A 22212-nucleotide genomic window follows, 5' to 3' on the forward strand; every position below is an offset into this window, starting at 1 on the left:
AAAGTCCACGCATGTATCATTCTTCTGTTTTGCATGCTCAAAAACTGCCCGTTCCAAAGTGCAGGCAACTGGAAACTGAAGAGTTTAGGGTAATTACCACTGTAACAAAATCTACATGAATGCATACAAAAGAGTAGGGCCGGTTTTTCTGTTAACCCTTTGCGGCCCAGTAACCCCGAATGTTTCTGCCAAAACCATGACCGGTGGGTGACCCCAGCATGATGGAATTAAGCTCGGTATCCCACACCGGTTTAATACTCTGAGCGGACTGTTCGCATTAGCTTTGTCATATACACAGTTTGGTTTTAATGGGAAATAAACTCGTGCATGTAACAAATGACTCCAGGCAAATATATCCCAGAAACTGACGTAAAAGAGGACAGACAAGGTATAAACAGTGTTCCCTCCCAGTGGGCCTACACAAGCAAGCACCGTGACCCGGAACTTGCAGAACCGGGGTTCTCAAAGTGGGGTTCCTGGGCCAGCAGCAAAAACAGCACTGGGAACGCGGAAGAGAGGCAAACTCTCGGGCCCCAGCGCAGCCTTGCTGAAGCAGAATCTCTGGGGCAGGGCCCAGCTATCTGTGTTTTAACAAGGCCTCCATTTGATTCTGATACATGCTCAAGTTTGAGAACCACCGTCTAGAGAGAGCAGATAAGTAAGTACATTAAGCCTAAACCAGGGTATCTCAGCCATGGCACCGCGGACATCTGGAGCCGGTAATTCTTTCTGCGAGGTGCTGCCTCGTGCATTACAAGGTGTGGCGCATCATCTCTGGCCTCTACCCACCAGATGCCAGCAATACCCCCCTACAGTCGTGACAACTGAAATGTCTCCAGATATTGCCAAATGTGCCCTGGCCGGCAAAGTCACCCCTCACTGAGAACCAGTTTTCGAAACTGTCAAAGGCCCTCCGCGGTAGGGTGCATACCCTATGTGTTCTTGGAGGCTCCCAGCAGGGCCTGGGGTAGCACCTGCAAGGGACAGGCACTGCTGTTTCCCCAGTAAAACAAAGGGACACTCACGCGGCATGGGATAAACCGAGATTACAAACGGTCTCATCTATTCAAGTGGTAGCACCAGTGAGTTTTCGGGCCCAGTTTACAAACAGACACCACTTTTGACTTTTAGAATGTATTGAATTTTGGAGCTCCTGATGAGGGAAGTGACTGTAGTACCCACCTCAAGGGGAGATGTGAGGACTGGATGCCGCCGAATACATGGGTTCAATTCTGTACCAACAGAGAGAGGAACTTTTTTTTTTTTAATTTAAATTTTAGTTCATTAACATACAGCACAACAATGGCTTCAGGAGTAGAATTCAGTGATTCATCACTCACATACAACACCCAGTGCCCATCACAAACCCATCTAGCCCACCTCCCATCCCTCTCCCTCCATCAATCCTTGTGGTTGCTTTCCCTCTCCCCCTCCCCACCCAGAGAGAAGGGACTTTTAAAAGGTTAGCTATTGTTATTTCCAACGTACAAATTCTGATCACGTCGCTTGCTTTGAAGTCTTTGATGGTTCCTCACTAGCTACGAACTAAGATCAAATTCCTAACAGTGGCATACAAAGAAGGCCCTTCCAAAACGGGACACTAGGACCGTCCGGCTCTCAGTACTCTCTCCTGCCATGGCCACTCATCCCCACTTTGCTCCGATCACCCAGAAGTGACGGTGGTTCTTTATTGCCTCCTGTTCTTTCCATCTGCCTGGAACAGGGATGTGTGTCCTCCTCCCTTCACACAGCCCACTTCTCTATCCAGTGACATCTCCTCTAGGAGACTTTCCTTGAACTCTGGCCCTCAGGGACACTCTTTCCTCTGTGTCTCCCCAACACCCTAGAAGCCGAGAGCACAGGGCATCTCTTCAACCGGTCTGTCCAGTCCTTTGGAAGCAGAGATTCTGGCTACACTACAGGTCCAGCACACAGTAAGTGTCTAATAAATGCTTGTTTGATAAATAAGGGCGGTCAGTGTTCTGTTTCCTCCATATGCTGGTTTCATCGGGTCAAGGGCCATAAAAATCAATGAATCAGAAGTTAGGAGGGCAAGTGCTGTGGCTTTTGATCCCTGTTGTATTCCCCAGAGCCTGGCACTCAATAGGTATCGTATTTCTAAATATATGAATGCATGAATGAATAAATGATTGAACAGTAAGACACCTATTTATGACAATGTAAAGACAGACCCCCACATCCAACAACAAAAACCCATAGCCACGTACTTTCATAAATCTCATAAAGGCACCTGCTAAGAAATGTCCTACCTTCAAGAAAGCTCCATGGCCTGAAACACAAATTAGAAACACAAGGCTCTAACAACCTTCACCTGGTCTGGTCATCAGCAAAGGCCTTGCTGTGTCCGAGTTAAAAAAAAAAAAAAAAAAGAGCTGATCTAAGGCTCCCCCCAGAACATTTCAGTCCCAGAGCAGCTAAGTAATCACTTTCCATAAAACATTTATCAGCACTGCTCCTGGCCAGTAATCTCAAATATTCAGCAATTTACCCAACATGCATGAGTCATGGATAAGATATTTTACTGAATAAGATAGCTAAGTTTTATGAAATGTTGTCTGCATCTAAGTTGATTATCACGCAAATATCATTCTTGTGCCCTTTGCCTTTTTTTCACATTCCCTTCGTCTCCCTGTGGCTCATATCCCCCTCTCCCATTCCCTGCCTGCCTCTGCACACCAACACCCAGGTCTTTTGCAATCACTCCCTACCTCCTCTGAGGTTGGCTACATTATACAAGCCAGGAGAGGCTATTGCCTGCTCATAATAACAAGACTCGAAAAGCAAAATACAAAGGTCAACTAGGCAACCCAGGAGGCTTCAAGTTTTCTGTGCCCAGAACAGGCCCTCAGATGTTGCTTACTTCAAAAGATAGGACTACAAAAAGCTGTCAGCTCTAAGCAAAGAACAGTACCTTCCATTTCCAGAAAGCCTTTTGGCTTCTGGAATATCACCATTTAAGAGCACCCATTGTAGCAAGGAAACACAATTTCACTCAGCAAACATCCGTCATTTCTTCCAAATTCCTATTGTAAAGCCACAAACCTGAACTTTCAGCGTTTTAAAAACAAAAGTTTTAAAACAAACCATATCTCTCCAATCCAATCGCACAGCCCTGGGCAGACCAAAAAGGTAAGAGTCCTGGGTTGCATTTCTGGCTTCAGCAGTATCTCTGGGGCTTTCCTAGGGCCTCAACTTCCTCTTGGGTAAAATGACAAAATCGCACCAGATCAGTGTTTCCCAAATGTGTGAAGGGCATTCTTCAATGCCAGTTGTCTTCGTACAAGAATGAGATGGCTTCAGGAGCACACAGGATACCATACTCTAGTCATTAGTTTAATTCTTTATGGCAGGTGATACTGGGTTTCTGTTAATAGTGGAAAACACATTTTTCTTTAAAATAAAAGCACCCAACCTTTTAAAAAATAAGTCTCTTTTAGGAAAGAAAAACAAAATAAAACTATGTAGTAAATAGAGTTCAGCGGGTCCCAGCAGCTGTGAAGCAGAAGGGAGACAGCGAATGCTCCTGGAGGTTTGCTAAGAGAAGGGAATCCTTCGCAGCAGGACCCGCGGTCACCTGCCTCCAATACTCCTGGCTCAGAGGTTTGAAACTGACTGCGGAAGGCCAAGAAATCCCCCAGAGGTCGCGACGCTTTCGAGGGGCAAGCAAAACCCCACAAAGGAGAGGCAGGGACGGGGGTCCCGGGCTAGACAGGCGCGGTGGGGGTCACCGACGGGAGAGGCGCGACGGGAAGGGGGTACCCCTATGGAGGGGCGCGGCGGGAGGGAGTCGCCGGCTGGAATGGGCACGGAGGGTCCGGGGTCCCGAGCTGGAAGGGGCGTGGATCCTGGGCTAGAATGGCGCGGTGGGGGTCACTGACTGAAGGGGCGCATTGGGACAGGGGTCCTCGGTTGGAAGGGCGCTATGGGACCGCGAGAGGAGGTCCCCCGCTGGAGGGGGCGGTGAGACCGTGGTCCCGAGCCAGAGGGGTGCAGTGAAGGTCCCAGACCGGAGGGGCGCGTCGAGGTCCCGGGGGCCGAGGACGCCCCCTCCCGGAGAGGGACTAGGCCGCCGACCCCACGATCCCCACACCCTGCCGCCGGCGGGAGTACGGGCCGCCCCCGTCGCGCCTCCGCCGGCGCACGACCCGCCGGCCCTACCTGTCCTCGCTGGCCGTGATGACGCCGTCCTCCTTGGGGATGAGAAGCGCGGCCGTGACGGCGTCCTGGTGCCCCTCGATCTTGCTCAGCAGCACCGGGCGGCTGCTCTGCGGCCTGGAGTGGATCTCGGCCGCCATGTTCGCACGACGGCGGCGGCGGCGGCAGCGGCCTCCCGGGCGGGAAGCCCATCAGCTGACGGCCGGGCGGGCGGGGACGCGCCGGTTCCGCTCGGGCTCCCGGGGCCGCGTGGGCGCCGCGCCGCCGTAAGCTCCCGAGTGCTGCCGCCCAGGCCCGTATTGCCTGGGGAAGCCGCGCAGCCGAAAACTCCGAAGCCGGGAGAGAGCCCAGGAGGCCTTCTCCCAACAAGTGGGAAAGTGACAAAGGTTGAAAGGTAAAGGCATTCACCCAGGAGTGGATCGAGCCGTTGGAGGGACGAGGAACTGTCCCCCAAACCAGAGCCTTCTGGAAATAATGATACTACGTCGTGCTTCTTAGAAGCCATTGTTTGGAAGATTTCGAAGATGTGGCAAGCGTGAAAAAATACAGTGCCATTTTTAGAATCCTCGAAAGACAGTCGGTGACACTCATTGAGTGGTGACTCTATACCAGGCACTATCCCCATTTCCTGACACGGATTATCTTATTTAGTGCTGATAACAACTTTAAGAGATGGAGAGATGGAGCTCTTGTATTCTCTTTGTAGCCGTGAGAAAACTGGACCACGAAGAAGTTAAATCACTTGCTTTAGGGCGCACGGCTATTAGAAACAGAAAACTCCAGGAGATGGCGTGGTCCTGTGATCCAGATGTCAGTGCTGCCGGGAGCTGGCCCAGCGCTGACAGCTGCTTCCTGCGGAACATAAACACCAAACAATGCCACTCCATAATCATATATAAACACAGCCAAAACATGAAATTGTCCAAACCACACAAATGAACAAACATCCCTCTATGCTGGCTAACAAGAGTGACTCCTGTTTCTTTACCAGTTAGTTCCAGCTTTAGCCTCTGCCTAGTCTTCCTTCCTCTAGACAAGACTTAGTAAAAGCTCCAATCATAGAATGACCCCTATTTCCTGACAGAATCCAGTCCAGTCCAGAGGATAGCCCTTCTTCCTTAAATCCTCCCTAAAGTCACTGAACACAAACCTAAATCCTACAGTAAATTCTATCACTAAGGCCACATAATTCCCACGATATGCCTTCTCCTGCCAGTTAGCAACCAACCCAACGTGATCAAGTACAGGTGCGTTCCTGGTGGCTTTTGGCTAGAGCACATCAAGAGCTGCTAAGTTACAGTCATGATGGGGACCCAGAAAATCATTGACTCCCGAGACCTCCCCTCTCCAACCCACACTCCCCCCCCCCCATATGATTCTGACCCATGAACTGCAGACTTGCACTGGAGATGTACCGTACCCATGGCTATCCAGCACTTCCAACGTGGCTAGTCCAAATGAGTTATGGTATGAGTTCAAAATACACACCGGATTTTAAAGACTTAGTACAAAACAACACAAAGAAAATAAGGAATTTCATTAGTAAATTTTATGTCGATTACATGTCGAAATGATAAAATTTAGATACATTGAGTTAGATATTTAAAAAGTTAATGTCACTATGTTTAATACAGCTAATAGATTTTAAATCACATATGTGCTTCACCTGGTATTTCTATTGGACTGTGCTATACGAGTACTTTCTTACATGAAGTTAATAACATTTATTCGTGGACTTATTTATTCAACAAACATGCATTGTATACCGACTAAGCACCATATTCTGACAAGATGAATAAGACATGGTTCTTGCAAGGCTTTTACAGTGTGATGACTAGACTGAACAACTTTTTTCAAACAACAAACATTTATTGAGTGCGTGCTATGACCCAGACACCATCCTAAATGTAGCTGTGCTCCAAAGACACAAAGGTTGCTCTACCATTAGGACTTAGATTCCAATGAAAGAACCGGATGATAAACAACAGAAATAACTAGATGACATAGTACATCAGAAGACGTTAAGGGCTGTGAAAAAAATAAAACTGAACAGTGATGGGGGTGATAGAGGGTATGGCAATTTTAAACAGGATGGCGTGGAACGTTCCAAGATATGTTGCATAGATCCACCTTCATAGAAGGAAGGCGGGCCGCAGATGCTCTCTAGCTTCCGGCTCCTTCAGGGTTTGCCTCAGCTGCAGAGAGCCACCAAGGCTTGACCATGCCCTTCACGGGGCAGCCCGAATTCTGTAACGAAATGAGAGAGGAGTATAGAGGGCTGGCTATTTCAGTCCAGTGTGGGACACACTGATAGGCAGAACTTGCTCCAGAGCTCTCTCATGGGTTGGATGAGAATTTATCAGGCCTGTATTGCAGCCGACTTCTACCTAATCCTGTTACATCCGCCTCTCTTCATAGATGTGGATTCCTAATAAATATCCCCGCACACCAATCTCTGTCTCAGTGTCTGCTTCCAGAGAATGCAACCCAAGGGAAGGCCTCACGGAGAGGGTGATGTTTGAGCCGAAAAGGAGAACAGGGAGTAAAACAGGCACAAGTGTGGAAGAAGTCCTCTCCTGCAAAAGGGCACAGCAAGTGCTAAGGCCCTGAGGTGAGAGCATGCCTGGGAATTTCTAGGGCCGGCAAGGCAGCCAGTGTGGCTGGAGCAGAGTGAGTGAGGGGTACAGAGAGATGAGGAAGAAGGGCCACCGGACAGATAACGTTGCCCCTGGAGGCCATGGTCAGGAGTTTGGCTTTTACTTTAAGTGAGATGGGACGCCAGTGGAGGATTTTGAGTGCAGAAAACTACCTTGATCTGCCTTCAGTCTTAAAAGGCAAGGGTGTGAGTCAGGAAGCTAATCAAATAAGGCAGTCAAGAGACAGTGATGGCTTAGAACAGAGTGCAGGCGGTGAGAAGACAATAGAGTCTAGACATTTCTGGAAGGTGGAACCAATGAACTTTGTTGGATATGGGGTATGAAAGAAAGAGGAATCAGGAATGACACCGGGGTGTGTGGGATGACAAACTGAAGAAATTGAGTTGCCTTTTACCGATCTGGGGAAGATGCTTGGGCAAGAAGATGAGGAGTTCAGTTTTGGATGTACGAAGCTTGACATGTCCATTTGGAGTTGTTAGGAGACAATTATGCTCAGGAGTTTTGTATATACACAACTGGGTGGCAGAGAAGTCTGGACTGAACACGTAACTTTGGGATTTGAAGGGACATAAATGAAGTGCATCAGGCAGCCCTGGGTGGGGTCTGTTTTCTGAGCCTGGGTCCTAGAACCAAGTAGTCCCATTAGCATATGTTTATTGAATAAACAAATTCATGAATGAATTTTAAAAACTGCTTAATACCTCAACTCCGTGAGTCGGTGGGAAAAGCTTCTTGAGACCCTACATTTTTGCTTTGTATATTACGTTCTCATTGTTGTATTTACTGAGAAACTCTCAAAGACCCGTCCTATTAACATAACATTATTTGCTCCAACTAGATTACTAGATTATTTCTCCCAGTAAATGGACTGTTACAGAAATAATAGTTCCTGTGCTTTTTTCTAGCCCACGTATTTGACTAATGTTCAGTGAATTTTGTTCACGTGCAGTGTAAATTATTGAAACACAAAGACCAATTGTGATTTTCTCTCATCCCTTCTGAGAGAATTTGCTTCACCCAAAAATCCATCAGCTTGTTTTCTGATACGTGCCAACCTCCATTTCCTCTCTCCCTCCCCAAAGAGAACGCTTTTATAGGCTATGATGAACCATTCAGACTTTCCCTCTTGAAAGGTTAAGAGACCCCAAATTGAGTTGTATGATCTGCCAAAGAAAAACAAGAGCTAGACAATAAAGACAGATTTTACTCGGGAACTATTGCAATAAGGGAAAAGAGACCTGTATGTAGAATTCAGCTCAATTCCAAATACAGCATGGACCAGTGGGAATTTATACCCAAGGGGGCTAGGAAGTGTCCGTGAACATTAAACTAAGTGGAAACATCAAGGGTAAAGGCAGGGCTGGGGTGGGGGGTGGTGAGGATTCTTGACAGGATTCTTCTGAAGGCAGGCCAGGGTGATCAGGTATAACGTGGGGATAGTGGCAGGTGATGAATTTGATTAGCTATCAAGGGTGATCAAGATAGTGAAGGTGTGGATTTCTTCCTGAACTGACTCAGGATTCTTGCTGAAAGTGGGCTATGCAGGCCTAACAAAGACAATGAAGCCTAAGGTTGAAGCCTAGTTGAGAAGAGGGCTTAGGGGATCCTGACTATAGTTTGGTCAAGGGGAGAATCCTTATCACAGCCTAATATTAGAGATTCTTGAGTTAAGTAGTGGCATGCCTGGGTCTGTGTTTCAGGGAGATGAATGAAGGTGAAGAAAGGAAGTTGCAAGGCCTGGCAAGGAGGTAAGGATAGCCATCAGGTAGTTGCTGTGGAAATAAATTGAAAAAGGACTTGGCTCCTGGACAAAAGAGGGTGTTCATGGAAATAGAAATAACTGAAAACATCGGAGCCCAATCTGGGTTACTGGGGGGGGGGGGGGCAAGGGAGGGAGACACTGATGCCATTAACAGAGAGACCACAGAAAGAGGTGCCTGCCCTTTGGGGATCTAGATGTTCAGCAGGCAACTCAAACTTGGAAATTCAGACAAGTCTTCTTTTGTGAATTAATATTAGATTAACATTTATATTAACCGTTTGGTAGGAAAGCAATATAATAATACTGCCAAAGAGAAGATAAGGGGGAAAAGACATAATTCCATTGTTCCATTTTGATGCATTTTTTTCCCAATCCTTTTTTTTTATGCTTTAAAAAGTTTGTACTGTTAGAAATTTAAATTTTGGTTAAGTCAAAATCCCTTAGTGGAGGGCTCCTGAAACGAAGGCTTTTGGAGACACTTTGGGTAAATATTTGTTCATAAATAGTGGCTGGATTGATGGTCTGTAACTCTTAGGACTAAATATATATTGACAAGGAATGGGTTTTTCTGAGACTTTAAGTGTCTTCCTCAAACTGAGAGTGAACCAGGTTTTTGCGTTAATGAGAAAGGAAGGACCAAGAAAGCAACCGCCAGGGCGAAGCAGCTTCCACGAATTTTTGGAGCCAAATGCCCCTCAATCCGGGGTCACCCGCGAGTAAACCCTAGGGCAGGAACTAGAGCTCGCACATGCGCAGTAAACACTCAACGGCAGCCGCCCCGCCCCCTGCGTACTAGCCCCGCCCCGGTTTCGCTCTCCTCGTTAGAGTCCGGGGTCTGTGTTACCGAGGCACCGGCCCGGCTTTTTTCCTTCCGCCCTCCGTTGAGTTTTCTTTTCCGCCCCCCAGCAATGGCATCCGGCCTGGGGAGGCTGCTGTTGCGGGGGCCTCGCTCCCTCCTGGCCCCGGCCGCCCCCACTATCGTCCCGCCTGTTCGGGGCGTGAAGAAGGGATTCCGCGCCGCCTTCCGCTTCCAGAAGGAGTTAGAGCGCTGGCGCCTGCTCCGGTGCCCGCCGCCGCCCGTGCGCCGGTAGGAGCCGCCTCGGAAGGGGTCGGGTTGGCGGTGGGGGACCGGGCGGCGGCGGGGAGGTTGGTGGCTCCTCGCTAAAGCGCGCCTGGCCTGAGCCTGGGACACGTGCGGTAGAGACACCGGTGGAACGTGGACGCGTGGACTGAGGCCCAGGGAATGGATTTCTGCCTTGGGGCGCCGCGGCACTCTCCCTTCGATCCTATCAACCGCGAGTTGTGAGAAATGAGGCCTCCCGAGTGTAACCTTTATGCGGGCCTGGGGGGTTGTAGACCCTGTGTTGCAATGGCTGGGAATTCTTGGGTACGGATAAGAGGGATGAAAGCGTTCCGCAGCGTTGCAAGAGCGAACTTAAGTGTATGCACAAGTCCACTCGCCAGAATAAAAGGAAAACAGTAACAGTTGAGCTTTAGGGTTTGTTTTTTTTTTTTTTTTTGCCCTAATTTATCTTGTTTGTTCTTAGTCTTGTTGCAATAGTGTCTGGCAGCAGCTTGGCAGAGAAGTCCAGTGGTCTGGTAGAGAAAGTCACAGGTAGCGCCACCTGAGATCTGCTGCACGTGAGGTCTCGGATCTTCTTGTCTCTGATAAGGTGTCTTTGACGTGCAGTCGTGGCAGTGTGCACCTCAGTCTTTTGACTTCCATTTGTAGGTATTTGAGTTCCATATTATTGCTATTACAGCAGTGACTAGTTTGGAAGTTACTACTCCTTTGGAATTAAGTATGAAATTTCATAGCGGCTTTAATATTGCCCCCCCCCGCCCCCGAAAGGTGAACCAATTTAAACATAGATCAGTAGGAAGAGAAGTTCATATTCTTCTATTCTTTCAAAACAATATTAAGTTCTTTTCCTAATAGGCAAAAAAATAGTTACCTCTTCTTAATTCACATTTCTTTGATTATTGTGAGGTTAGTCATGTTAAGCTTTTATAGTTGGAAGAAACTAAGCATTATATAGGTTATATGCATTTTATGACTTATAGCCAAAATCTTTAGCTTTTCCTATTTTAAAAACAATTTTTTTAAGTTTACTTATTTTGAGAGAGAGAGAGCAAGCAGGGTAGAGGCAGAGAGGGAGGGGAGAGAGAGAGAATCCCAGGCAGGCTTCAGACGTTTAACTAACTGAGCCACCCAGGCATCCCTCCTATCCTTTTTTACTTAAAAGAGTTTTATTTTGGTTTTAGTGTCTCTTTAGAAAGACCTTGTAGTCATTCCTGGGAATGATCACGAACTTTTAACCTACTTACTATGATAGTAGATTATTTAGTTGCTAATTTAAATGGGTGTTTGTAAAACTTGATAAAATAAGAGCTGAATATGATGTACTTATTGTTTATATCTTGAACCTGTGAAATTATAATGTGTATTTCATACCTGGGTATAAAGCATAATTCCGTGGTTGTAGGAGAAATGAGGACTCTAAAAGGTAAGGTAATGGCTCAGAATCTGACGTTGAAGAACATCTTTAACATTGGCTCAGAGGGAAAATGAGTGCACCAGTGAATATAGCAAAGAACCGCAAGTCCTCATCTGACTTAAGTTTTAACTTTTAGAAAATCAAAGCCTTGTGTTAAAATGAAACTCAGCCCGTGGGGGCGCCTGGGTGGCTCAGTCGGTTGAGCGTCCGACTTCAGCTCAGGTCATGATCTCACACTCCGTGAGTTCGAGCCCTGCATCTGGCTCTGTGCTGATAGCTTAGAGCCTGGAGCTCGCTTCGGGTTCTGTGTCTCCCCCTCTCTCTGACCCTCCCCTGCTCATGCTCTGCCTCTCTCTGCCTCAAAAATAAATTAAAAAAACACTTAAAAAATTTTTGAAAAAAAAAATGAAACTCAGTCTTTTTTAATTTCCTTTACATAATCAATCAGATTGCATCCCAATGAAAAGTTCTTGCATCATTGCAACATCTTATTGTTCTCTTTACCATCTCTTACTATCTTCTGTTCTGTTTTCAGTTCAGAGAAGCCCAACTGGGATTACCATGCTGAAATAGAAGCGTTTGGACATCGGTTACAGGAGACCTTTTCCTTAGATCTTCTCAAAACTGCATTTGTTAATAGCTGCTATATTAAAAGTGAGGAGGCCAAGCGCCAAAACCTTGGAATAGAGAAAGAAGCTGTTCTTCTGAATCTTAAAGATAATCAAGAACTCTCTGAACAAGGGACATCTTTTTCAAAAACTTGCCTCACACAATGTCTCGAGGATGCATACCCAGACTTGCCCACCGAAGGCATTAAGAGTCTCGTTGACTTTCTCACTGGTGAGGAAGTGGTATGTCATGTGGCCAGAAACTTGGCCGTGGAGCAGTTAACACTGAGTGCAGAATTTCCAGTTCCCCCGCCCGTTTTACAGCAGACTTTCTTCGCAGTAGTTGGAGCCTTGCTGCAGAGCAGTGGCCCTGAGAGGACTGCTCTTTTCATCAGGGTAGGTAATGCTTGATTGCAGAGGCTGGGACATACATGAGGTGGGCAGAAGAAAAAGAGGTTTAAAAAAAATTTTTTTTTAATGTTTATTTTTGGGAGAGAGCGCAAGTGGGGGAAGGGGCGGGGCGAGAGGGGGACACAGAACGCAAAGCAGGCTCCAGGCTCCGAGCTGTCAGCACAGAGCCTGACTCGGGGCTCAAACCCACGAACCGTGAGATCACGACCTGAGCTGAAGCTTGGAGCTTAACCAACTGAGCCACCCAGGCGCCCCTGAAAAAACTGTTTCGTGATTCGTTCCTTTGTTATATGATCTTGGAAGCTTATATGTGAATTTTTCTCCCTACCAAATTCTGAGAAAGCCCTAAAGCTTATGGTAGTGTCTCATTATTGAGGACATCATCAGAGGTGCATATCAAGTGCTAGGTTGTGAGTTCCCAGGACTGCAAGCCTGTCTTCAGCCTTCCATCATTAGGTCCACAGGCAGTGCCTGCATGGTACATGTTCAGTAGGTGTTTAGTGAATGAATGACACCAACTATTCAAAGGCCTGGAGTGGTTAGGGAGCTTCGTGCTGAGGCACAGGCTGCTGTTCTACTTTTACAAGTAGTAAAATCTTGGATTTCTGAGTCTCTGTGATGTATACCTAATTCCTTGTTAGCCAGTAGCTTAGCTAATGAAAATACATAATTGGGATTCCTTGACTCCCCCTGTTCTTTTAGAATTTAACTGGGAGGATTTTTATCCCCTGCATTGGATGAATGCACGAGTTTTTGGTCACCTTTACATAATGGCAAATCCACACAATTTAAGTCAAGAAACAGTCTTGATTCAGACATCTGAATGTCGGGTCCTTGAAATCAGCATCCCTTAACTGTTGGGATATCATTTCGTTTTGATCACTTTGATACAGAAGAATACCTGCATTGGCCAACATTCAGGCTTTGTTCATATCCGTCTTCCTCCTTCCCCAACTAGGGCCTGTAACAGGTGGGCCACCTCTCTGCCTTTGGGAAGCAGGTATATTAACGGCCCTTCTGGAGTGGGAGCTCAGAGACGGAAAAAGGAGAACAGAAGATTTTTACTTGACCTGGTGGCCGTCAGCTGGTCCAGTGCTTTCTGAGTCTGGTTGATGTTTAAAACAGACTCTGCGGGGCGTTGTGTCCCCTGCTGGAACCTTCCAGCCATCTTCCTTGACCTGGGTATTGACTCTTTTTCCCACATCAGCTTCCGGTTTCCTGGATAGGATTCCCTTACAAATGATATCCCTTCTGTGAGTTCCACATTAGGTCTCAAGGATATTTATACCTTTGACATGAGTTGCAGGCTTCTGCTACTGGCAACCTCTGCCAGCCTGTTGGCCTGTAAGCAGAGAATGTGTGTTGGCAGCCAGGTGACTGTATGTTTCTCGTCTCAGATTTGGAGGCCACTGGACTCTTTGAAGTCCTCGCGGCTTGAGGTGAAAAGGAAATCCTCTCCTTTGCCCTCTCCTCTCCCAGTAAAATAGCTTTTTCTAAAGAAATCCTCACTGAGTCCTCCCTTGATTTCCATTCTCTTTGTCCCTTTAGCTTCTGTGGAGTCTTAGAACTGTCTAAACAAATTTTGGTCGCTTTGCTTTGATATTTCCACAAGGTAGTCCTGAGACCATTTTGGAAATTCATGTTTTCTGTGTCGTAGTGACTCTGTTGACAGTTCTATTTATAGATCCTGTTAAAGATAAGTAGGTCAAATATCTGTGTTTATTCCATTCATTTGTCCACCTAGGATCTGTTGTTTACTGTGTGCTAAACACTTTGCTGAGCACTGGAGCCGGAGCAACATGGAATACGATCCTTGCCTCCAGGGTCCTAGTCCGCTCATTAGGCGTTCGAGTGGCCGTTGCTCTCAAAGATGTGTTATAAAGGTGCAGAGGGAACTCGGGAGGCAACAGTCAGTTATAACAGGGTTAGGGAAAGTTCATGAAAGTGATGCTTGCCCCTAGGAAGGACATTCCAGGAAGAAACCTTGAGGACAGGCTTGTGTGTGGGGAAGCGTATTGAGGAGTACATAGTGGATGATCTTGTTAAGACTGCTCTAAAGAAACCTGGAGGAGTTTTGATAGATTTCCATGATCATAGCTGCATTTTAGAAGCATGTCTTCATACTGTCTCCCTGTTCTGGGGAGGTGAGATTGGAATATTCAACCTCCACTTCCACTGAAAGTTCTAATAATAAACTAATAAGACCAGGAACCTATCGGGAAAAAATAGGAGGCATAGGTAATCACCAGAAAAATCTAGATTTCTTTTTCTATTCCTACTAATATCTTAGGCATTCAGATTGTTTTTCCTTACCCTACCGTTGGGTTATTTTATATTGCAGGTAATCCCAGGGATTCATATAGAGGTGTAATTAACATATGTGTCTCGTAAGGCAACTCTATACATTAAATTCAAAATCCCCAATAAGGACTTACAAATAAAAAAAAAATTTAATTCCAGTGTTATTAATGTACAGTGTTATGTTGGTTTCAGGTGATAAATATTTTTTACTAATGAAGCTGAAATAGAGTTCTGGTGCTTGGGCAAGTGTTGTAATGAAATTGACTATTTTATGAACTAAGGTGTTTTTTAAATTTCTCCCCTCCTATCCCCATTTACCCATCGTTTATTATATACTGGGTTTTTTTTAATCTTTTTTTTAAAAGTTTATTTTTTGAGAGAGAGCGTGAGCAGGAGAGGGGCAGAGAGAGAGGGAAAGAAAGAATCTCAAGTAGACTTCTCACTGTCAGTGCAGAGCCTTATGTGAGGCTTGAACCCATGAATCGTGACGACATGACCTGAGCCCGAAACCAAGACTTGGATGCTCAACCCACTAAGCTAGCCAGATGCCCTATACTGTGTTTGTTAACATGAGTTACTTGCAGTATATTTTAATGAAAATTTATGTTCCCTTATTTTCTGTCAATATTGATAGTTGTTTTATTGGCAAAATTCTTTGTTCATAATTTTTCAGTTTTCTTAGTCTCATAGATTGAAAATATCAGGTCTTAAATAGGTTCAAAAGACACAACGTGAAATTATTTAAACGATTTTTTTAAATCATAAATTTAGACAGTGAAGTACTACCCTCTAGAGGTTTTTTTTTTAACATTTATTTATTTTTGAGAAACAGAAAGTGAGCAGGGGAGGGGCAGAGAGAGCAGGAGACACAGAATCTGAAGCAGGCTCCAGGCTGTCAGCATAGAGCCCGACGCGGGGCTTGAACCCACAAACTATGAGATCGTGACCTGAGCTAAAGTCAGACGCTTAACCGACTAAGCCACCCGGGTGCTCTGGGAGAGAGAGAATCTTAAGCAGGTTCCACAACCAGTGCAGAGCCCAGGGCTTGATCTCAGTATCCTGAGATGATAACCCGAGCTGAAGCATCACTTAACAGCCACCAGCTGCCTCCCATAGTAGTTTCTTAAACGAGTTTCTGCTGGAAGTTTCTACCATTTATTCATTAATTCATTTGCTTTAAAAATCTTTTTCTTACTGATAAAGATATATTTCTAAGATAAGATTTCACCTTCAACTATTATTTTTATTTTTTTATTCAAGTTTTTATTTAAATTCTATTTAACATAGTGTAATAGTAGTTTCAGGAGTAGAATTTAGTGACTTACTACTTACATATGACACCCAGTGTTCATCCTGACAAGTGCCCTCCTTACTACCCATCCCTCATTTAGCCCATCTCCCCCACCTCCCCTCCAGCAACCGTCAGCTAGTTCTCTGTAGTTAAGAGTGTTTTATGGTTTGCTTCTTTGTCCCCCGTACGGTCTTCTCTTTTGTTTCTTAAATTCCACATATGAGCGAAATCATGTGGTATTTGTTTTTTTCTGACTCATTTCCCTTAGCATAATACACTCTAGCTCCATCCACGTTGTTGCAGATGGCAAGATTTTATTGTTTTTGACGTCTGAGTAATACTGCTTTGCAGGTATATACCACATCTTCATCAATCTAGGGACACTTGGGCTCTCTCCATAGTTCGGCTGATGTTGATAGTGCTGCTGTAAACATCGGGGTGTCCCCCTTCACATCAGCAGTTTTGTATTCTTTGGGTAAATACCTAGTAGTACAATTACTGGGTCGTAGGGTAGTAATAGTTTTAATTTTTTGAGGACGCTCCACACTGTTTTCCAGAGCAGGTGTACCAGTTTGCATTCCCACCAACAGTGTAAGAGGGTTCCTCTTTCTCCGCATCCTCACCGTCACCTGTTGCCTGAGTTGTCAATGTGAGCCATTCTGACAGGCGTGAGGTGGTATCTCATTGTGGTTTCGATTTGTATTTCCCTGATGATGAGTGATATGGAGCATCTTTTCATGTGACTGTTAGCCATCTGTATGTATCTTTGGAAAAATGCTCATGTCTTCTGCCCATTTCTTAACTGGATTATTTGTGTTTTGGGTATTGTTGGTAAGTTCTTTATAGGTTTTGGATACTAACCCTTTATCAGATATGTCATTTGCAAATATTTTCTCTCATTCTGAAGGTTGCCTTTTAGTTTTGTTGATTGTTTCCTTAGCTGTGCGGAAGCTTTTTATCTTTTTTGTTTTAATTTTTTTTAATGTTTATTTTTGAGAGAGCATGCGTGCACGTACGTGTGCACGAGTGCACGAGTGAGTCGGGGAGGGTTAGAGACAGAGGGAGACACAGAATCTGAAGCAGGCTCCAGGCTCCGAGCTGTCAGCACAGAGCCCGACGCGGTGCTTGAGCTGACGGACCTCAAGACCATGACCTGAGCTGAAGCCTGACACTTAACCGACTGAGTCACCCGGGTGCCCCAGAAGCTTTTTATTTTGTGAGGTTCCAGTAGTTCATTTTTACTTTTGTTTCCCTTACCTCTAGAAATGTATCTAGTAAGAAGTCTCTATGGCCAGATTCAGAGAGGTTTCTGTCTGTGATCTTCTCTAGGATTTTGATTGTTTCCTGTACTTAACTTTTGTGTATAGTGTAAGAAAGTGGTCCAGTTTCATTCTTCTGCATGTTGCTGTCCAGTTTTCCCAACACCATTTGTTAAAGAGACTGTCTTTTTTCCATTGGATTTTCTTTCCTGCTTTGTTGAAGATTAGTTGACCATGTAGTTGTGGGTCCATTTCTGGGTTTTCTCTTCTATTCCATTGATACGTGTGTCTCTTTTTGTGTCAGTACCATATTGTCTTGATGACTACAGCTTTGTAATATAGCTTGAAGTCCAGAATTGTGATGCTTCCAGCTTTTTCTTTTTCAGAATTGCTTTGTTTTCTGGGTTTTTTTGTGATTCCATACAAATTTTAGGATTATTTGTTCTAGCTCTGAAAAATGCTGGTGGTATTTCGATAGGGATCGCATTAAATGTGTACATTGCTTTGAGTAGTATAGACGTTTTAACAATGCTTGTTCTTCCAACCCATAGCACGGAATGTTTTTCCATTTTTTTGTGTCATCTTCAGTTTCTTTCATAAGTGTTCTATGGTTTTCAGAGTACAGATCTTTTACCTCTTTGGTTAGGTTTATTCCTAGATATCTGACGGTTTTCAGTATAATCTTAAATGGGATTGATTCCTTGATTTATACTTCTGCCGTTTCATTATTGGTGTATAGAAATGTAACACTTTTATATGTTGATTTTGTATCCTGTGACTACGGAATTCGTGTATCAGTTCTAGCAATTTTTTGGTGGAATCTATTGGGTTTTCTACATAGAGTATCATGTCGTCTGCGACAACTATGATTTTTGTAGTAAAACTTACGTGAAAAACTACACAGAAATGAAAAAGAATAGTACATTTTGTCTTTTTCAATTCCCAGTAAGTTTTTAAATTCTCTTAAAAGTACTTTGAATTATGGTCCTTATTTTCATCATACTAATTTCAATGTATAAATTATATTTTTATGCGCAGGACTTCTTAATTACTCAGATGACTGGAAAAGAACTCTTTGAGATTTGGAAGATAATAAATCCCATGGGGCTACTGGTAGAAGAACTGAAGAAAAGGAATATTTCAGCTCCTGAATCTAGACTTACCAGGCAGTCTGGAAGCACCACAGCTTTGCCTGTGTTTTTTGTTGGCTTGTACTGGTTAGTAAAATTTTAATCTTAGCTTCATAACATTGATTGGAAGCCTTAGAAACTGACTTCACAATTGCTTAATATAATCTCTAATTGCATTGGAAGATTTCTAAAAAAATTTTTTTTTTTTAACGTTTATTTATTTTTGAGACAGAGCATGAACAGGGGAGGGTCAGAGGGAGAGGGAGACACAGAATCCAAAGCAGGCTCCAGGCTCTGAGCCGTCAGCACAGAGCCCGATGCGGGGCTCAAACTCACGAGCAGTGAGATCATGACCTGAGCCAAAGTCGGACGCTTAACCGACCGAGCCACCCAGGCACCCCTGCATTAGAAGATTTTTAAAATCTCATTCCCACGATTATCTATTTACTACTTCTTTTCCTGCTGGTTATTCTTAGGGGAAGCCAAGTAATCTGGGTTTGCTAATAGTAGCTTTTGCTAACCAAGTATACGTTGTATACTTGGAGGTAAGAACTTCATCTTATTCTAACTATTTCTGTAGAAAAAGAAAAGTTCTGATTCAAAAGTGTTACCGATTGAACCATAATCCACACTTATAACAGCTTCAGCTGAGCCTAGGACTGGAAAAGGAAGGGTTTAGTTGTCCATCAAAATATATAAATCAACCCACGTTGAACAGGTCTTAGTTTTGTTAGTAAACAGTTGACTTGCCTCACACTGATTGAATAAGCGACCTCGATTAAATTAGGTAAATGTTTTCCTAATCTTTATATGACGAAGAATTTTCTAAGTTAAAGGCGATGGAAGGCATCACAAAGGAGAAAATGGAGAATGTAAAAAGTTTCAACTTGAAGTGCGCAGCACAATGATGAGATACTTCTGCTTATCAGATTGAAAAGTCTTAAACACGTCCTTTATCTGCAGTTCATATACTCCTGGCAGAAGAACAGAGTGGTGCAATATTTCGGAATTCTGACAAAACGCCAACAGTCTTTAAATTTTTCACGTTCTTTGATTTGGTGTTCTCACTTTTGGGTGTGTCTCCTTCTGGACATCAAAATGTGTAAACAAAGGTGTTCATTTGTGGTTTACCCTTTATCCCCCATACCTACAACAGTTCCTAAGACATAGGAACTGACATAGTCAGTAAACAGTTGTTGAGCTAATAGTTTTTAAATAAGGCAAAAAGTTAGTATAAACTTTGGTATCCAGCAAGAGGGAAATGACAGATACACATGATGGAATGTAGTACAGCCAGGACAGGTGATGTTCTTAAAGGATTTTTAATGATACATGGAAAGTTTGAAGAGTGATCTCTTATATTTAAACAAAAAAAGGAGTTTGCCCTGTTACTAAAATTATTGTCATCAGGTAGTAGAATTGTGAATAATTATTATTATTATCTAGGACAAAACCTAGATTTTGCATAATGGTTTTTAAAAAAATGAACAGTGATACATTGCCACCATCATTGAGGTAGAAACATGATAAATAAACATTGTATAGTTGAAATTCACTTAGATGATTTTCTCTATCCTTTATTTTGTACAAATATGTGCTGTGTAATTATTACGGTAAAGTGTAACCTATATGATTAAGCTTTGTTTCATTCCATATTATTACCACAGCAAGTGTTTCTGAGCAAATTCCTTCCACATTGTTTTTCTTTTATCTGCACAGTTCTGCTTGTCTTTCTTTGATTTGAGTCTTCCTTAGCTTTCGGGTCAATTCATATTGAATCAAAGCTACTAAGTGGAGTTGCTGTTCATGAAATTTTCAGAGATGCTTCTTTTAGTTGGATAGGTCCAGTTTGGGGTCAGGAAATTTCCAGGAAGTAGTTAAAGATAATTGAGAAGTAGCACATCCATACCACACTTGTTCAGTGCACATCCTTTCCTCCCTTGCTGGATCATTTTTTACACTTTTGGAGAAGAGATTGCTAGTTATAGTAAGACAGATATCAGTAAAGCAGAATACCTATTTTTGTTGTAATTTGGTTTTGATAGAACACCGATAGCCTTAAGTGTTCACTGTGCTACTTCAGTATCCTTTGGGAATAAATTAAAGTGGATTATAATATATAAATTTTTTTTAGATCTTAGCAAGTTTTAAAGATCTAAAGCTCTTATTGTAAAATCTAGAACCGGGGTAGCTCAGTCAGTTGAGCGTCTGACTTTTGATTTTGGCTCAGGTCGTGATCTCATGGTTCATGAGATCAAGCTCTGTGGTTGGGATTCTGTTTCCCTCCCTCTCTCTGCCCCTCAACGTGTGCACACTCTCAAAATAAATAAAACTTTAAAAAGTATATATATAGAACTACTATCTTATTTGTTTTAAAGTTTAGATGAGAAACCAGAAAGGCACAATTTAGTTCTGTAAAATTTTTCCTCACATTACAGGTTCAAGAGAAATTAAAAATAATGTCAATTTTCCATGAAGAGTCTTTTTTTTGTTTTTGAGAAAGAGGGCACAAGTCAACAAGGGGCAGAGAGAGAGAGAATCCCAGGAGGAGAAGAGAGAGAGAGAGGGAAAAGTGGGACTCACCCAGAACGGGCTCACGTTCACCCAAAGCAGGGCTGGAGCTCACGAACCATGAGATCATGATCTGAGCTGAAGTCAGATGCTTAACGACTGAGCCACCAGGCGCCCTCCATGAATTTAGTTTTAATACTTTTGAGTTTTTGTAGGAAGATTTTTATATATTCTTTCATCACTAACAACAACAGAACAAAACCATATTTACCTAGATGCACCTTGGTTTTTGATTTGAAAAATATTGGGTGCACCTGGGTGGCTCAGTCAGTTAAGCGTCTGACTTTGGTTCAGGTCATGATCTCGTGGCTCGTGAGTTCAAGCCCTGCGTCAGGCTCTGTGCTGACAGCTCAGAGCCTAGAGCCTGCTTCAGATTCTGTGTCTTCCTCTCTCTCTGCCCCATCCCTGTTCGTGCTGTGTCTCTCTCTGTCTCTCTCTCTCAAAAATAAATAAACGTTTAAAAAAATTGAAAAAAAATATTGGACCTACTAAGTTGTTGATATTTCTATGGAAATGTAAATATTTCTTTTCGAACTACTGTATATAAGGAATTCGTACAAAACCCTACTATTCAAAAGATACTACATACAAAGCTCTTGTGTTACTCCTGATAGATATTCTTGCCAAAATAAGGTTCAGAAACCATAACAGGCTCGTGGCCCATGACTTATGATGCGCGGATAATTTCAGACTACTCTCGGTGTTTTGTCTAGTGATAGAAAGCTGATTGCGGAGGGACCTGGGGAGACCGTGCTGGCTGCGGAAGACGAAGCTGCTCGCGTGGCGCTCCGGAAGCTCTACGGGTTCACGGAGAACCGCCGGCCCTGGGACTATTCCACACCCGGAGGGAATTTCAGAGCAGAGAAGCTGCCCGGCTACCCGGCCGAGCACGTGGCAGCCTGAGATCTGCGAGCCAGGCAGTGAGACACAGGTCAGAGATGCTCACAGCTGGACGTTGTTCAGATTGTAAAGAAATAGGTCTTATTCCTCATCACGAGTTCCTAAAATTAAATATTCATCAGGTCAGTGATGCTTTTTTTTTTTTTTTTTTCATTTTTGTTTTGTCAAAAGTCTTTTTAGATGTCTTCCAGTAAATTTTTTCTGAAGTCTTTGATTTTATTACTGTATCTCACATGTATAGTTAGGCATATTTTATTCCTTTCCGGCTTCATCCTAATTTGGGTATGTGTTTCATGCGAACTTTAATGCCAATAAAAAAGTCATTCTCTAAAGACTTCATTGTAGTTTACGTCGATATACCCAGGTTGGTGAACTTTGCCCCTCAAATATTATTTTAGCTAAAATAGTAATCATTCTTAACCTTTCGAAATGTAAAGTGCAGATGATCACAGTTGGGTATTTACATGATCCTTAGATTCTGTCAAGGTTTAAAATTTTGTATGCTAAACTAATTCATCTCACAGTTCTTGAATTTCTATAAAACAAATGGCAGAAAAGGTTAACTTTTCAAAAGCAGTTTAAAATACGCCAATTGAAAAAGTATACGTTTATCAATGCCAACGGAAAAATAAAGTATGTGTTTATCAA

The 22212-nt window shown here is 43.7% G+C and overlaps 2 protein-coding genes across 3 annotated transcripts in view; one reads left to right on the plus strand and one right to left on the minus strand.

Moving 5' to 3' along the window:
- The window catches only part of WDFY1 (WD repeat and FYVE domain containing 1), a 45939-nt gene extending 41526 nt beyond the window's left edge, over positions 1 to 4413 (minus strand). Inside the window, exon 1 of one of the 2 annotated variants that reach the window (XM_023259733.2) lies at positions 4180 to 4413. In XM_023259733.2, coding sequence (XP_023115501.1) covers positions 4180 to 4316 — 137 coding nt within the window. In that variant the 5' untranslated portion in view covers positions 4317 to 4413. The remainder of the gene's footprint in view (positions 1 to 4179) is intronic. The other variant, XM_023259734.2, reaches the window with a different exon arrangement.
- A 4988-nt stretch (positions 4414 to 9401) lies between these two features.
- Positions 9402 to 21896, plus strand: MRPL44 (mitochondrial ribosomal protein L44). Its single transcript, XM_003991213.6, has 4 exons — positions 9402 to 9682; positions 11629 to 12097; positions 18002 to 18180; positions 21378 to 21896. Exons 1-4 carry the CDS (start codon positions 9504 to 9506, stop codon positions 21565 to 21567), a joined length of 1017 nt encoding a protein of 338 aa, XP_003991262.2. The 5' UTR covers positions 9402 to 9503; the 3' UTR covers positions 21568 to 21896.
- The last annotated feature ends 316 nt before the right edge of the window (positions 21897 to 22212 follow it).

The sequence above is a fragment of the Felis catus genome, chromosome C1 (genome assembly GCF_018350175.1).
Source record: "Felis catus isolate Fca126 chromosome C1, F.catus_Fca126_mat1.0, whole genome shotgun sequence".
NCBI lineage: Eukaryota > Metazoa > Chordata > Mammalia > Carnivora > Felidae > Felis > Felis catus.

Coding starts and splice junctions, on each gene's coding strand:
- MRPL44 (XM_003991213.6), top strand. CDS start 9,504: ATGGCATCCGGCCTGGGGAGGCTGCTGTTGCGGGGGCCTCGCTCCCTC. Junction 9,683..11,628: donor CCGCCGCCGCCCGTGCGCCG/GTAGGAGCCGCC, acceptor TTCTGTTTTCAG/TTCAGAGAAGCCCAACTGGG. Junction 12,098..18,001: donor GGACTGCTCTTTTCATCAGG/GTAGGTAATGCT, acceptor TTTTATGCGCAG/GACTTCTTAATTACTCAGAT.